The sequence below is a fragment of the Cotesia typhae genome, unplaced genomic scaffold, assembly GCF_013202065.1.
Source record: "Cotesia typhae breed Kobodo isofemale line unplaced genomic scaffold, CoteBio_Ctyphae contig_48, whole genome shotgun sequence".
Classification (NCBI taxonomy): domain Eukaryota; kingdom Metazoa; phylum Arthropoda; class Insecta; order Hymenoptera; family Braconidae; genus Cotesia; species Cotesia typhae.
In genome coordinates, this window is record NW_027423756.1 from 13,246,379 (window position 1) to 13,262,540 (window position 16,162).

Here is a 16,162-nt window from a genome sequence, read left to right on the forward strand (position 1 = left end):
TGAAAATTAATGAAGAAATTGTAATTTAATACTTAAATTAAACTAGTAAAATTTTCAGTCAATAATTTTCAATATTTTTTAACAATGAGTGAAGGTAAAATTAATTAATATAGTATAAATAATTATCATTGAAATTTAGATGATTAGAGTAAAGGTTAACCTTGAGAAGAAATAATTTTTTAGATGATTTAGACACCGCAGACTTGGAAAAAATAGAAGAAATAGTGACCGAAATTCAGGAACAAAATGCGCAAGTAACAGCGAATTTGAGAGATTTGAAAAAACAGAGTGAAAATATGGCGAAAAAAATAAAAATTGAGATGAAAAAAAATAACGAACTGATGAACAAAAGCAAGGAACTCAGTAAAGAACAAAGTGAGATTGACAAGTATGTCAATGAGCAGTTGAACATGATCTCGGAGAAGTTTAACGCTCTTGAAGAAGTTGAGCGCGCGCTTAATGCTAAAGAAGAATATATTGCAAATTTAATTAAAAATATTAAAAAATAAATTTATTTATTTAATCAACAAATAAATATCCGGTCTTTTATATTTATCAAATTTTTTTTTTTTTTTTTTTTTTTATTTTATAAAATAATCAGATAATTAAGGTAAAAGACCGAGTTTATGAACACTTGCAATTTTATTTTAATAAAAAAAAAAATCAACTCTAATAAATTATTAAATATAATTTTTGAATTATAAATTTTAAGAAAATTGGTTTTTTGAGAACATTTAATTTTTTTAATTAGAATTTAATTGCAAGTATCAAATAATTAAGCCAAAATTATTGACTAGGTATTTTATCTCAATTTTATTTTTTCTCTTTGTAAAAAAATTTTTAAAAATAATTTAGATGTAAAAAATGTTAGCCAGAATATTAAATTATTAAAAAAAAAAATTATATTATTATTAAATTATTAAATTAAAAAAAAAAAAAAAAAAAAAAAAATGTACTATTAAATTATTAAAAATATAAAATTTCTCAGTTCATGTTTCTATCAAAGCTTTGAGATCAAATAATACATAATAAGTAATTAAAAAAAATCGAGTAACACAATATTAATGTGATTAGTAACCATAGTTACTTGTTGTCCTTGGTAACGGCTTACAAATATTGGCAATGTTTCGTATCAGATTTCTTTTGACAGTTAAGGTTCGGTCCAAGTAGTATCAATTATTCAATAATGTTCACTAAGAAGCGTTTATTAAAATTAAATGAACCAATGGAAATAGTTCCGCCTCCAACGCAAAAATTTACTATCGATCAGTGGCGTCTTGACAATCAAGCTCGGTAAATCATTTAGCGTTTCCTTATTAAAATCATTGCTATTAATTAATTGTAATTGTAATTGTAGGTTCCGTAAATGCAACATTCATTGCCAGTTGGTTGAAAGTTTGATCGCTGAATCGGAACGCATATGTGATTCGGCATTGGAGTTAACTAAGACTAATAAAACAGCTACTGATTATGAGCTGAAAGAAAAATTGGCGGATGTTAAATTTGTTAAAGATGAAATTTTGCGGCATCGTAAAGATGTTATTTTGGAAATTGATGCGCTGAAAACTTACAAGGCAAGGTTGATTGATGGATTGGCGTCAATTCAAGAAAACGCTGCTGAGATTTGCAAAAAATGTCTTATTGCGCGGTAAATAATTTTTGCCGTGATTTAAAAAAAATGGTTCGAATTTTTTGGAAAAAAAATAATCTGTAACTTCTTTTTTTTTTTTAGAGAACATCGCTTGGGCATTGACTTGACTGTCGACGATGTAGAGAAAGAATTGAAGAAAGAACTGGAGGTGATTAGCCGGGCAGACAGTATATTTACCCGAACATTGGAGCATACCAACGAACAAATTCGGATTTTGAAATCTTTGTTGTACTATCTTGACGGAGACCTCGAGAACAAGGACCGCAGCATTCAGTTGGACCAGAGGAACCTTAGTTTGAAGGAAACTAGCTTGAATCTCAGTACTTATCACGGAACGGCTTCACTGGATCCCTCGTGAGTAAATTTTAAAATTAAATAAAATTTTATTAATATTGAAATTTAAAATTTTAAATTATTTTTAGAATCATTACGGTTCAAGAATGGGACTTACATACTGATGAAATTGTTATGTCGACAATGAAGCAAATGAATAGCACCCGAGTCCTTCGTTGTTATATAGATAATATTTTAAAAGAAATAGTAGACGATTTAAATGAGCAGAAAGAAAAAACGAATGAAGCATTTAGACAGAGAATTTTAGAAACTAAGGAAGTTAAAGCTCGTCTTGAATCACAACATTCTGAAGTAATTTTTTTTTTTTCTTTAAATTAAATAAGTAATAATAATTAATTTTAATCTTTTTAATTAATAAAATAATTAATTAAAATTTTTTTTATAACTAGATAATAAAACAAGCAAACGCAATGACTCAGAACATAACACGTCTGGAAAAAAATATTGCTGAAAAAGAAGGATTTCTGGCGTTAGCTCATACACGTTTAGGAAATCGTTGTCATCGGCCAAACTTAGAATTAACTCGTGATCAAGTTGAGAAGAAACTTGTCCAAGAAGTATATGATATCCGTCAAACAGTAACAAAACTCCAGGAAACATTGAACGAGGTAGCTCTAAAAATCAAATTATAAATATTTTTTTTTACTAAAAAGTATTTTTATTAATAAAAATAATTATATAATTGCAGGCTTATGCGACTTTACGGTATTTGTTAAGTATGCAAATACAATTAGAGGAAGATATTAATATTAAAACAAATACTTTAAAAATTGATGAGATAGAATGTATGACTCTACGACAAAGTTTGAATTACCATGCTTATTAAATTAATTAAAATTATGTAACCAAGGTATTATCAAACCACTGATTATTAAAGTGCACTTTATTAAAAAAAAAAAAAAAAAAAAAAAAAAAAAAAAGAGAAAAGAAAATAATCAGTTAATTTTGCAGTCATTATTCGGCTTTGAGTCACTTTCTTCTTGTTCGGTTTTTTCCGACTCCGAATCAACAGTTTCTGGACTTGGATTCTGGACTTTACTTGAAGCAGGATTCTCTGACTTGTTTGATTCATCAAAAATAAGAAGGTCCTGAAGCTGTGAAGCAGATTGAGTCGGAACAGTATTATTAACTTGACTTTTAACAGCACTTGCTTGAACTTGAACAATATTTTGCAGAATTTTTTCCTGTATCTGCACAGTAGTTGGTTGTAAAATTGAACTTGAATTTATTCCCGAGCTCTGCTGAGCCTGAGGAGCTTCAATTTTATCCTGTGCCATTGTCTTAGTGAAATTAACCATCATTTGTTCGAATAAAGTCATTAATTGCTGAGAATCCACAGTAAGTTGAGGCGCAGGCTGAACTTGCGGCTGAACTTGCGGCTGAGTAACTGGAGGATTAAGAAACTTGAGATCCAATAATGCAGGCACGCTTGATTTGTTTTTAGCATCATTGGAATATCTGTGGGGTTTGAAGTTTGGTTTGTTTAAAAATCTTGGCTTTTGATCGCTGCTCGGCTTTTTTTGAAGATCGGAGTTTCTGACACTGGAGTCGAGGATTCCATTGAAAATCGATTTGTTAAAAGTGTTGATTTCAAGGAGACACTTGAAATTCATTCTTAATTTTATTGTATTGAGCATAAGAGAATTTTCGTTTATGAACAAGCCTTTGGAGGGATTTTGAAGTGTTCTACGAGACATACGGCTACTGTCGACCTATAATTATTTAATTATTTTTAATTAATTATAAAAAATTTTTTTATACCAATATTTGGTTTAAATAAAAAGTAAATTAATTTGTCTTACCACTGCGCTAAATAATTTTTTTTTATCGTCACATTTTATTTCGACATTGTAGCCATATTGAGACGCAATTTTTGCAGAGTCAAACATTATAACGCAAGCTTTCATATTTTCTTTGGAACTCACATATATGTGTAAAACAAATAATCCAATACCTTGAAGCTCAAATGCGTAATCTTGACGACTATCCGGTCCCGTGTAATACAAATTCCAGTTCATTACATGCGGCCATCCTTTTAACTCATGCTACAAAAGATAAAAAATTAATTAAAGTACTAAAATTAATTCAATATCTAATTTTTAAATTTAAATACTCACTGAAGTAAAAACTGAAGAGTGACTAGCTTTCATATGCTTAAGAATATCTTCATAAATTCCTCTAAAGGTACAAGTGCCAATCCAGCATGAGTATAAATTTTCACAGCATGAAGAATCAGAATTTGGTTGAATTATCAATTTACCATTAGAAACTTCAATTGAACCGTTTGCTGGTGATTCAACAGTGGATTTAATTCCACAAATTCTATTAATATCTTTTTCAGTAACCATTGACATTTTATTATGACATTCGATTTTAGTCTCAGTGGCTTTGTTAACTTTCGGAGAATTTTTGTTATCATTTTTCTGGTCAATCGCTGATATATCTAATTGCTCAACACAGCTCTGTAATTATTAATTTAATTAAATAAAATTTTGTTTAATTATTAGATGTTTCTTAATATCAATAATTTTTTTTTTTTTTTTTTTTTAAATCTTAGAATATTTAAAACTACAAACCTTTAAATTATTGAATTGAGATATCAAAAATTCAGAAAGACGATTCCGAAAAAATGGATTTGAATTAGGACAAGCCATACACGATTGTGTTTTGCAGGAGAAACAACTATTATGTCCAAACTCACAAGAAAAAATTTTTTCTGACAATTTTGTACCGCAAAAATGACACGGAATTTTTTTTTCAATTTTACTTTGCCACAGTAAAAACTAAAAAATTAAAAATAAATGAATTAATTAAAAAAATTTTTTTAATTGTTAAAATATTTACTAAATTAATTTTCATTAAAAAATTACCTGTTTTTTTAAAAGATCCATGGTGACTTGATTTACAAAACGCTCTACAGCAAGAAAAATCAAACGCACTGATTCCTTATCGGCAAATCTAATCTTAATGACGCTTTAGTCGCTGTAACATAAATTATATATAAAATTAATTTACATATTATTGATCGCAATAATTATTAATTTTACAATAATTATTAATTATCACTTGTTTTATACAATAAAATTATACAATTAATATTATTAATTTAAATTGCGTCGAATTACCTTTTTAACAATTCTTTCTAGACTGACGAAATCACGCAACGGATGTGAAACAGTTGAAGCTAGGGATGCACGATTCAAAATCGATTCTTACTAGAATCGATCTTTTCCTGTTGTCGATTCGATTATTTAGATCGATTCTTCAGAGTCGGAATCGATCGTCTAAAAATAAAATGGCGACGATGACCGGGAATTTTGAAAGAAAGTATTTTTTAAGTAATTTAAAAACTTGATTCTAAAATTGAGATAAAATTTTTTTTAAATATTATAACAAATTAATTGTGGCAGTTAAAATGAGAAAAAATCCAACTTATAGAAATTATTCAAATCAACAAGTGTAATTTTTTAACTCATTTACTATATAAATAAAATACAAATATGGTAAAATATCTAATAAATTCTGTGTCATTGAAAATTTTTATAATCGTATTAGAAAAAAAAATTTATCGATAGTCCTTCTCAAGAAGATGAAAACGCAATTGAGTTTTGAACCGAGAACAAAAAATCTGCACCAGTTTTATCATCGATAGTCTTAGAACACCTCACGATTCCTGCAACTTCTGTCCCGTGTGAAAGACTTTTTTCTATTGCCAGTCATATTGGAAATGCTATCAGAAATCGATTAAGTGCTGACCATTTACAGCAAATATTGTTCCTTAAATCCCTACCAACAGCGGAATGGTATTTCTAATAAAAAAAACTTAATTTTACTTTCTTTTAATAATTTTATTATTCTTTTTGAAACTAGAAAAAAATATTTATTTTTTTATTAAAATATACATTTAACTAATAATACTTTTTATTTGATTAATATTTAATAGCAGTATTAATATTTAATTAAATCAATTTAATTAATAATTAATTAACTCATTTAAATATTAGAAAGCATTTAGTAAAAAAATTATAATTCACTGTTATTAAGTGCAATAAAATATTATTTTCAATCTAGAAGAAATGTCTATTTTAATAATTGAAAATGCATTAGTATAAGCCATATTAATTTTTAAATTAGTTCATTATAATGATATGGAATTCTTTAAACTTGAAAATTACGCCTTCATTCAAACGATCGATTATCAGTGGATCGATTCTTTCACACTCGATTTTATCAAGGATCAATTCTTTCGATAAAATTTATCGCGATTCTCGAGATCGATTTTTCTTTTGGAATCGTGCATCCCTAAGTTGAACGCGAAGAATTCGATCCAAGCTCAGAGGAATGCAAGTATATATCAACAATCGTAAAACAAAACAATGTATTGAATTACGTCGTTAAATTTCACCCTTTAATTTTTATTTATTATTTATAATATTCAACATCATAGTTTTGTTGTCTTAATATTAAGGGTGCATTCGCGTTGGACGCTCACACGCTTTGAGCGCGGTTAAATGTCGTTTTCAGCGTTCGACTTGGTGCTGTGAGCGTAAAAAAATCACTCTCGTGGCTGAGTTCAAGAGACAAATTTCTCGCTCACAGACGCTCACGCCACAGAGGTAGGGCAGCAAAAGCGTGAGCGCTAAATTTCATTATTTATCAACACGAACACTTTTGAGCGTAAGCTAACCAAATTTAACTGTAGTGATTTCTTAAAGCATAAAAGTTAATTAAAGATCCAGTAACAATGGCAAACCTTTTACCAAAATTATTTTCTGTAAATTTGACTAACTCAGAATCAAATCGAAGTTACACAATTTCTGTTACCGCTGATAAAGCGAAGCGTCTTGAAAGAGGTACGTATTTTATTATGAATTATAAATTTGAAAAAATATCTATGTCGTTTTGTCCTTGCTTGAAAATTAAATTGTATTTTTAGACAGCTAGAAGTATTATTTATTCTCAAGTTCTATTTCTTAACACTTGAATAACAAGAATAACAAGAGTGAATTAATAAATTTCTTCAATTGCAATGATATTAAAAAAAAGGTCTGGATTTTTCTTTTATTTTTTTCTTCTTTTTTTGGTGAAATGTGTTTTATTATTTCCAGACGTAGCTTTTGCAACTTTAAAACTGGAAGAGGCAAAAAATTTAGAATATGCTGAGCTTATTAGTGGTAGGTTTTATTTTCTTTTTGAGTTTAATCTGCATGAAATGTTTTTTATAATTTTAGAAAAATCTCACGGTTATGATAACTAAAAGTTCCTATTTGGAATTGAATTATTATTTATATAATTTATATTGTTCAGAACAAGACGTAGAAACGGTTGAAGCTTTAGATCCCGGTTTGAATTTTGATGAAATTGTTGACGAATCTCCTAAAAGTATAAATGAAGATTCAGGTAATTTAAAACTGAAGCAAATGAAATAAATAATAAAAATACAATTCATGGTAAAGTTAATTATTTGTTGCAGTATTTAAATGGCCTCATGAAGCAATTCTTATGCTTCTTGATGAATACCGAAAAGAACAATCATATCTCACGAGCGGTAAAATTTCTCAAAAGAAAGTGTGGCTGAAAATTAGTGATCAACTCCGTGCTCATGGTCATAATGTCACAGGTCCTCAATGCCAGTCAAAGTTTTCAGGAATGAAGAAAACTTACAAAAAAATAAAAGACCACAATAATAAGTCGGGCAATTCTGCCAAGCATTGGCCGTACTTGACTGTAAGCTTAACTAATAAAATTGAACTAATAACATTTTTAAAAAACGATAAATTATATTAATTTCTTTAGTTAATGGATGACCTGATGGGGGATAAGCCTTTTATATCACCACTTGCTACTTGCTCTTCAACTGTGTAACGGTTATTTTTCCGGTTTCCAAAAGGAGTGAATTTTAATCGTTGTTGATTTGGATAACACTTCCTCAAGTCTCTACATTCTCTAGCTCGAATGAAATCTCGCCGGAGTCCAGGATCTTTTTTAGGGATAGCTTATTACTTATAAATGAGATTTGAGCCTGATTATGTTTGGTACTCTATTTATTTAAAATAACAAGCAACAAATATCGAAATTTAACTTATAAAATTTACAACCTTTATATCAAACATTACTATATCGTACATAACCCACACACACCGTTTTGTTTTCCCGTTTTTCAGTGCCATCTGGTGGCCAAACTCTATCTACTACCTTTACGCAGTAGTATTCCTATTTTACCGATGGTTGCACGACCCTACCTGCCCTTAATCCCGTCTGGGTGCTTGGAAAGCAACCCTTCCCGGCCCTACTTGCCCCTAGTTCCCTCCGGGTGCTTGGAAAGCAACCCTTCCCGGCCCTACTTGCCCCTAGTTCCCTCCGGGTGCTTGAAAAGCAACCCTTCCCGGCCCTACTTGCCCCTAGTTCCCTCCGGGTGCTTGGAAAGCAACCCTTACCGGCCCTACTTGCCCCTAGTTCCCTCCGGGTGCTTGGAAAGCAACCCTTACCGGCCCTACTTGCCCCTAGTTCCCTCCGGGTGCTTGGAAAGCAACCCTTCCCGGCCCTACTTGCCCCTAGTCCAGGCTGGGTGCTTGGAAAGCAACCCTTCCCGGTGGCCAAATTTCCCCCAATGGACAAGTCAGCACTTACCTGGTTCCTGGTCGGAGACAAGGTAAGAGTTCCTTGGTTTCTTCCTAGTGAATGGTCTTCTACTGGGAAGGTTACAACCACTGGGAAACTTGGTTGCTTTTCCCGTCACTAAAAATCGCTTTTGGCATTTCCCAGACCTTTCTCCAAGAGTGAAAGATCTGGGAAAATTATCGCCATCTATCGCTCTTCGCCAAACTTCAGATTTTTAATTATTTAAATCTGATGAGATATTAAATTCACTCATCAATTTCGTTCGATTACCAAAAATTTCATACAAAAATCATTCCCATACAAAAAGTCATTCGGGACTTAAAAAAATAACATTTGTCAAATAATAGATTTCTACCAAAACAATTTCCCATACTAATTCTATCTCTGGGACTTAGTAAAAAAAAAAAACTTAATTTCGCACTGAAATTAATTAATTAAATTATTATTCAGATAATTAAAATCTGTTTGAAGATTTTAATTAAATCTTTCTTTCAGGTAAAATTGATTTTTGTTCTTTTTAAAAGAACAAAAATTATCGCCACGCAGTCTCGCTTATATTAGCTTGCCGGTTTTTACTGCAAGCGAACGAGCGGCGGAATTCTTCGCCACCTCTCGCCGCGGTGGCGTACTCAACCATTCGCGCGCATTTTCAAATAAATCTCAGTCAAGTATTTAAAACTAAATAAACTTTTTCATTAAACAAAGAAATGTAAATGAACCATTATATAAAAAAAAACATCTTTAGTATATTAAATATACTCCGGTATTAATAATGACAAGAACGATAATAATAATAGTAATAATAATAATAGTAATAATAACGATGATAACAATAGTAATAATAGCGATAATAACAATAGTAATAATAAATTCCATTGCTCTGCCGTCTCGCTCGCACTCACTTTTTACCATCACAACTGGAAAAAAAAAAGGACATTATCTGAATGCAGTAATGAAAGTAACACAAGTAGTGATGCGGACAGTTTTACAACCCGTGAGTATGATTTTACTTTTTACGAAAATTAGTATACTGTTAATATAACACTATAATTTTTTTGCTTACAGAAAAAAACTAAAGATTACACCGACTAATCAGTTAATAACTTCATTAGAAGAGCGATCATTGAAAAGTGAAGAGAATAAAGAACGTCGATTTAAAGAATTTATGACTTTTAAAGCTCAAAAGGCAGAAGAGGCTCTTCAATATAAAAAACGAGCTTTGGATTTATTAGAAAAGCTTATAAATTCTAAAAATAGCTCTTAGTGTCATCATATTTTAGTGCTATACTTTTAAAAGTCTGATTATTGTTTTTACTTAAGATTTTTATTTATAAAGCTACTTTTTTATATAAAATATTTAAAGTACTAATGTATTTTAATATATAAACTATATACCTCCATAATTCAGGAATTACTTAAGTAAATATATTTTATAAGCGTTACAGATACAGTATTTTAATTTAAAAGAGATAAAGATTTTTAACATTAAAGATTTTATAGTTTATTGTACTGCTTATTTGTGAGAAAAAATTTATATCTTTGAATATAATAAATGAATGCTTTTAAAAATTAAGAAATGTTATTTTTTATTAAGCAAACTCACTCAATAGGTCATATACAATTTAAATAACAATTTTTCAAAAATATAAAATATTCCATTCAAAATATTGATTAACAATTTTAAAAAATTTACAATTCTGTGGTGGTTCAAAAATGATTAAAATATAAAAATCCGTACCATATTTTTTTGGCATAGTAAAATTTGTAGTTGATTTACAGTAAGAATTACAGTTACTTTTATTACACATTTCTTATAATTAATTGGTCACAAATACGATTCCGTTTTTCGGCACCTTCAGCTAATAATGCTCTATTTTGACCATTATCGTTTATGTCATTTATATTTACATTTTCTTCGATTATTTCGTTAATGAGAAATTCATCTTCTTTCAATAAGCATATATTATGCAATACACAACAAGCAATGATGTATTCAGATATTAAATCTGTTCGATTCATATCTAAAACAGTAAGTAAGCTGCGAAATCTTTTTTTAAATAATCCAAATGCACGTTCAATAGCTATGCGTGCTGAGGAATGACAAAAATTGTAATTTTTTTGTCGTGCTGATAAGTGTCCATTATCCCGATACGGTGTTAGTAAATGTTTATGGAGAGGATAAGCCGCATCACCAACTAGATGACAATCATTTGGAAATTTCTCTGGATCGCTGAGATAACCATGTACTTCAGATAAACGAAATACTCGTGCGTCATGTACAGAGCCAACATTACCAGCATAGCAGTGGATAAATTTACTTTGAGCATCACAAACAGCCTGTTTTGAATTAAAATGTAAAAATGAAAATATTTAAGGATTGTTACACGTGACTGCTTACTTACTTGTAATTGAATTGAGTGATGTCCTTTTCTATTGACATAAGATTCCGAGTGTTTACGTGGTGTAGGAATATTTATATGCGTTCCATCAATTGCACCGATAACTTTAGGGAAACCGCTCGTAGCTTCAAATTGATTAGAAATTTCTTCAAACTTCTCGTTTTCAGGCCAAGTTATAAAATGTGGAGCTATTTTAACTAATGCTGATGTAACCCTTCGTAAACTTGAAAACGCTGCGGCAAAACTAACGCCAAATTTTTGGCATCTAGACCTTCAAAAACAATTCATTCAGTTAAAATCAGTCTTATAACGAATAATTTTACCTGAAACTACAGTAATATTTTTTCATTATACCGATATGAGTCTGGAGTGGCAATTTTCCATATAGCGATCAATAATTGTTTTTCGGGCGGTATCATTGGAGATCCTGAAATTTTTCTTGTTAACGATGGTTTAATTGTATCAAGGATAAAATTAAATGTTGATCGACATAACCTAGAATTATTAAAACATTTATTTGTTTATAATTTAATCCATAAATTTAAATTGGTAAACAAAATTTGACATTTTTATAAAATTAAGTTTGAAATTTTATTAATTACCTAAGTGAGATTTAAATTCTTTATCAGTAAAAGCTGGAATAACCTCTTCAACAAAATTTTGGAGCCTTGGTATGGGTTCTTTTTGAAAGAGAAATTTAAGTGAATATTACAATATTCCCACTCCATTTCATCATCACTGTCTTCAATCATATCATATTCATCACTATCATCACGATCAAAATCATCGTTAATTATTTCCAATAAATTATTTACTATTTGATAAAAATTTCCCACATTCGCCATTTTGATACAAACTAACGCTCACAACGTCCAAAACGAACGATATTTTCTCATTGATTCTAAGCGTTCATAAGTCTACACGAACGCCAATAATTTGTGCTTATAAGCGTGAGCGCTCAAAGCGTGTGAGCGTCCAACGCGAATGCACCCTAAAACAGAGATGAAATGTATGTGAAACCAATTTATTCGTGATGTGATTGGTTGAATATATCATAAGCATGAAAATATATGCAAATTCTATAGTCAAGGCGCGCGTTTGCGCGCGCAAATTCAAATTCTAGAATCCTAAAAAATAAAATATTTTAATTTTTACACTGAGAAGAAATTTTTTTAATAATTTAAAAATTTTTAAATTATAAAATTTTAAAATTTAATTTTTAAAAAAACTCTTGAGAGAAATATTCTTCTTACCATTTGTAGCGAAATTATCAACGGCTGAAAAGTTAATTTATATTAAATTAATAAATTTTTTTTTTAATGATTTGATAATAAAATTACATAATTTTTTATCAAATAAATTTATGTAAAATTATTCTGCGTTCAAAATTACATTATTTTTTTTTTTTTAGTATAATTATGATTCACATTTCTTCTAATTATATTTTATAATCATATAAATTTTTTACGTTGATCTAAAACTGTAATTTGTTTTATAAAAATAAAAATTTATTAATATTAAAAATAATTTTTTAAAATATTTAAGAAATACATAATTGTAATATAAAACTTATTTAATTTCATCGCATACAAAAATTTTTATAATTTATTTTATTGAAAACTTATTAAAAAAAAAATTTCACATGTGGAATATTTCAAAAATTATACGTGTAATTTTTTTATTTCTAATTTAATTAATAAAAAAAAAATGAAAAAATAAAGTAATTAACATAAAACACACTCGTTAGTTTTTTTTCCACGTGAATCAAAGTCATTTTTAGACCTTCTTCTTTCTTCCCGAGAAGTGTCCAAAGTCGAAGCGCCCGATTGTATCAACCGTTTTTTTTCTCGTTCTTCAATCTGGCGCTGAATCAATTTCTGTCTCTTTAAATCAACTCCAGTAAAATTTCCAGGTTTGTTCGATTTATGAAAATTATCTTCCATATCTATATGAGGAGCAGACGGTGAGAACGGAACAGAAGCCGGATTACTCCCTTGAAGAGGATTATGAGCAAATAGATTCTGCGGTGGTGAATTGCGTTGATGATGCTCATTATGAAAAACAGGTGGCTGGGGATAAAACGGACTCGGTTGAACGTTCATCGGCTGCTGCATATTCATGTTAAAATTATTGTTCGCCATATGAGGATTCTGAGGCGTCATTTGCTGGTAGCTGAATTCTTTTTGAAGATTAGGATACAGCTGAGAATTTTCTGCTACTCTGAATGAATTATTTTTACAAGGTTGAGCAGGAACAGTAGTCTCTGATGAGCAATCAGCAATCTTGACATTCCTAAGATCCAACAATCCTGGCTTACCTTTATATTTAAATTGATTTGCATTTTTATGTGTTGGCTTGAATTGTTTTTTATTCAGAGTCATTGGATTTTTATGATTCCCTGCTTTATTTTCAACCACTGGACTTACAAAATTGTCCTGAATTTTCTTTTCATTAGTTTCGTTAATTTTCATTATTTGAACTGTGCAACTATACTTCATTTTCATTTTTATTGTGCTTTGTAACATTGAATTTTCATTAATAAATAATCCTTTGTTACGATCGTGAAGAATTTTTCTCGGCAATCTGCTACTGTCAACCTTTAATAAATATTTTTAAATTAAAACACTTTTAATTAAATATTAAAATTAAAAATTAATTTTTACTCACTGTAGCGCTGAATGATTTTTTTTTATCGTCACTTTTTATTTCCATTTCATATCGATATTGAACAGCCGTCCTTCCACTATCAAACATTAAAACATGAGCTTTTAGATGTTGCTCATGGATCGCAAATATATGCAGGACAAATAATCCAACACCTTGAATCTCGAAAGCGCGATCCTCACGAGTATTAGCTTCACAGTAATTTAAATCCCAAGTTATTACGTGTGGCCAGCCTTTGAAAGGTTGCTATAAAAATCAATTATTACTTTAGATATTATTGAAAAATGTATAATTAGAAGTTAAATTAAATTAGAAGTTAATTAGAAATTAAATTACTTACTGAAGTAAATTCTTCAGGATGTTGACTCTTTATGTGAGCTAAAATAGACACTTGATCTCCTTTGAGGTAGCAATCACGGCCAATCCAACATTGATATATACCAAAAGTATTTGACAAATTGTCATTTTTATTATTCTTTGGCTTATCTTCTGATTTTTCGACAGATAAAGATTTATTCTCGACGGATTCTTCAACATTTTTAGCTGCCAGATTGATTTTATTATCTTGATTATTTTGTGTCTGAGTGAATTTATTTTTGTGTGCAATTTTTGTCTGACTGAATTGGCTTTTACACTCGGATTTTGTCTTTGGGATAACAGAGTCATCCAATGACTCAACATCACTCTAAAAATAAATATTTATAAAAAAAAATAGTTTTATAATTTAATAAAATTTTTAATTAAAATTGATTCAGCAGATATTTATTAAATTTTAAGAATTTTTCACAAAATTATGAAATGATTGCTAAGTTTAATATCACAAATTTAAAATAATTATAAAAAAAAAGCTTACCTTCAAACTATTCAATTGTGACATTAAAAATTCAGCAATATGATTCCGAAAAAACGAAGATGATTTTTTACAAGCTATGCAGGAATCAGTTTTGCATGATTGACACACGTCATGACCAAAATCACATGAATAAATCTCATCAGATAATTTGACACTGCAAAAGTGACAGGGAATTTTTTTTTCTATTCCACTGTGCCAGTTTCGAAACTAAAAATTAAAAATAACATCAAATCATTATTAATTAATTAAATAAGTGTTGTAAAAAATAAAATTACCTCCTTTTTCAAGAAATCCATTGTCATTATACTGCGCTCAGCACAAAAGATCAACACAAAGACAAAATAATCTGATATATTTTTATGAGCAAACAAAAATCAACACTGTTTTTTTTTTTTTTTATCACCTGCTTGATACACTCTACAATCTTATCTAATAAAAAAAAAATCATTATTATTCAAACAAATCAAAAATAAATAATTAAAATTAATGTAGCACATATTTATATTAATTTTAAAAAATTTTATAAGAGAATAAATTATGGCAAAAAAAAATTGACATCTAGAAATTTAAAAAAATTAAAAATACAATTTTTTAAAAATAATTTTATGGAACAAAGTGAAAGCTAACTTGAATGTCGTAAATAAATAATTCAATTTATGAAAATTAAATTAGCCAACTTCTAAAAATTTATTTCATTTTTCTTTTGAAAAAAAATTTGACATGTAGAAAATTAAATAAATTCCAATTACAATTTTTCAAAAATATTTTTATCGATTAAAAAACTCATAAATTGTCAAATTTCTGCTAATTTAAGTATTATATTTAATTTCTGCAGCTACTGATCTATTGTTTTTTGTCGTAATGCAACGTTATAAATTCTTTGGAAATGAAATTGACAACAACTATTCACTTCGGGGAATCCCGATAAGACACAATCGAGAATAAGAAAACACATTAAAACATTGCTGTCAACTGTTCAATAAAATATTATTTAATTAATAATAATTTAACCGAAAATACTCACAAAATTTATTTAAACAAATTAAAAATTTTTTATAATGTAAATATAAACATTCAAACGGTGAGACATGAAAAGTCAGTAATAAAATAAAATCTGACATCTATATAAAATAAATAAATTTCTCAGGATCTGTTTTATCTAACGCGGTAACATAACCTATCTTACCAACAACGAAGAAGAACAAGAAAAATATAAAATGTCAGAACACTGAAGTTAGCCTTCAGCTGTTGATTTAAAAAATTTTTTTAACAAATCAATTACAATAAAAAATTGCTTGCAAAAATTTTCACTTATAATTTTTATTAATTTTTGCATGTCAAATTTTTTAATAATATTTTTTTTATAATAATTAAATTGCTAAAAAATTTTTAATATCTGTCAACTTCAGTGTCATAAAATGTCACGGCGGTAGTGGAAGTAAATCTATCTAACTAGAGTTATTTATGACTGAAAGTACTCGATCATATCTTACATGAAAATACTGACCATAATAATATTGTAATAATAACAATAAAAAGTGTAATTGTAATGGAACTAAACAGAATCGCGATCAATCGAACTTTGAACTAATTGTCATTAGTAAGCGAGTGAATCGCGCC

General features: G+C 28.8%; 4 protein-coding genes across 11 annotated transcripts; 2 read left to right on the forward strand and 2 right to left on the reverse strand.

Moving 5' to 3' along the window:
- The first annotated feature begins 1,084 nt into the window (after window positions 1–1,084).
- Window positions 1,085–2,940, forward strand: Tektin-c (Tektin C). The gene is made up of 6 exons (XM_074246492.1): window positions 1,085–1,293; window positions 1,358–1,648; window positions 1,733–2,005; window positions 2,074–2,296; window positions 2,395–2,613; window positions 2,694–2,940. The coding sequence occupies exons 1-6, from the start codon at window positions 1,187–1,189 to the stop codon at window positions 2,829–2,831; spliced, it is 1,251 nt and encodes a 416-aa protein (XP_074102593.1). The 5' UTR covers window positions 1,085–1,186; the 3' UTR covers window positions 2,832–2,940.
- Window positions 2,901–5,362, reverse strand: LOC141529790 (uncharacterized). The gene is made up of 6 exons (XM_074246491.1): window positions 5,131–5,362; window positions 4,876–4,987; window positions 4,582–4,788; window positions 4,123–4,467; window positions 3,808–4,050; window positions 2,901–3,717 (listed from the first exon to the last, which is right to left on the reverse strand). The coding sequence occupies exons 2-6, from the start codon at window positions 4,894–4,896 to the stop codon at window positions 2,941–2,943; spliced, it is 1,593 nt and encodes a 530-aa protein (XP_074102592.1). The 5' UTR covers window positions 4,897–4,987; window positions 5,131–5,362; the 3' UTR covers window positions 2,901–2,940.
- A 630-nt stretch (window positions 5,363–5,992) lies between these two features.
- On the forward strand, window positions 5,993–10,162 carry LOC141529888 (uncharacterized). Of its 7 annotated transcripts, none has more exons than XR_012479672.1 (7): window positions 5,993–6,858; window positions 7,114–7,179; window positions 7,313–7,405; window positions 7,479–7,732; window positions 7,802–8,657; window positions 9,122–9,620; window positions 9,692–10,162. XR_012479672.1 is itself a non-coding variant. In XM_074246631.1 (5 exons), the coding sequence occupies exons 1-5, from the start codon at window positions 6,750–6,752 to the stop codon at window positions 7,868–7,870; spliced, it is 591 nt and encodes a 196-aa protein (XP_074102732.1). In that variant the 5' UTR covers window positions 5,993–6,749; the 3' UTR covers window positions 7,871–10,162. The 7 variants fall into 7 exon arrangements, 1 of the variants encoding a protein (XP_074102732.1); XR_012479673.1 differs by having other exon boundaries at window positions 7,802–8,040; XR_012479671.1 differs by having other exon boundaries at window positions 7,802–9,620.
- A 2,336-nt stretch (window positions 10,163–12,498) lies between these two features.
- On the reverse strand, window positions 12,499–15,938 carry LOC141529886 (uncharacterized). Of its 2 annotated transcripts, none has more exons than XM_074246629.1 (6): window positions 15,567–15,938; window positions 14,818–14,971; window positions 14,543–14,749; window positions 14,030–14,374; window positions 13,693–13,935; window positions 12,499–13,622 (listed from the first exon to the last, which is right to left on the reverse strand). In XM_074246629.1, exons 2-6 carry the CDS (start codon window positions 14,842–14,844, stop codon window positions 12,750–12,752), a joined length of 1,695 nt encoding a protein of 564 aa, XP_074102730.1. In that variant the 5' UTR covers window positions 14,845–14,971; window positions 15,567–15,938; the 3' UTR covers window positions 12,499–12,749. The 2 variants fall into 2 exon arrangements, with proteins under 2 accessions (XP_074102730.1, XP_074102729.1); XM_074246628.1 differs by lacking the exon at window positions 15,567–15,938 and adding an exon at window positions 15,292–15,517.
- Window positions 15,939–16,162: the final 224 nt, after the last annotated feature.

Coding starts and splice junctions, on each gene's coding strand:
- LOC141529886 (XM_074246629.1), bottom strand. CDS start 14,844: ATGACAATGGATTTCTTGAAAAAGGAG. Junction 14,750..14,817: donor TGGATTTCTTGAAAAAGGAG/GTAATTTTATTT, acceptor TTTAATTTTTAG/TTTCGAAACTGGCACAGTGG. Junction 14,375..14,542: donor CACAATTGAATAGTTTGAAG/GTAAGCTTTTTT, acceptor ATTTATTTTTAG/AGTGATGTTGAGTCATTGGA.
- LOC141529888 (XM_074246631.1), top strand. CDS start 6,750: ATGGCAAACCTTTTACCAAAATTATTTTCTGTAAATTTGACTAACTCA. Junction 7,180..7,312: donor ATATGCTGAGCTTATTAGTG/GTAGGTTTTATT, acceptor TATATTGTTCAG/AACAAGACGTAGAAACGGTT. Junction 7,733..7,801: donor AGCATTGGCCGTACTTGACT/GTAAGCTTAACT, acceptor TAATTTCTTTAG/TTAATGGATGACCTGATGGG.
- Tektin-c (XM_074246492.1), top strand. CDS start 1,187: ATGTTCACTAAGAAGCGTTTATTAAAATTAAATGAACCAATGGAAATA. Junction 2,006..2,073: donor ACGGCTTCACTGGATCCCTC/GTGAGTAAATTT, acceptor AATTATTTTTAG/AATCATTACGGTTCAAGAAT. Junction 2,614..2,693: donor TCCAGGAAACATTGAACGAG/GTAGCTCTAAAA, acceptor ATATAATTGCAG/GCTTATGCGACTTTACGGTA.
- LOC141529790 (XM_074246491.1), bottom strand. CDS start 4,896: ATGGATCTTTTAAAAAAACAG. Junction 4,468..4,581: donor CTCAATTCAATAATTTAAAG/GTTTGTAGTTTT, acceptor TAATAATTACAG/AGCTGTGTTGAGCAATTAGA. Junction 4,051..4,122: donor ACTCTTCAGTTTTTACTTCA/GTGAGTATTTAA, acceptor TATCTTTTGTAG/CATGAGTTAAAAGGATGGCC.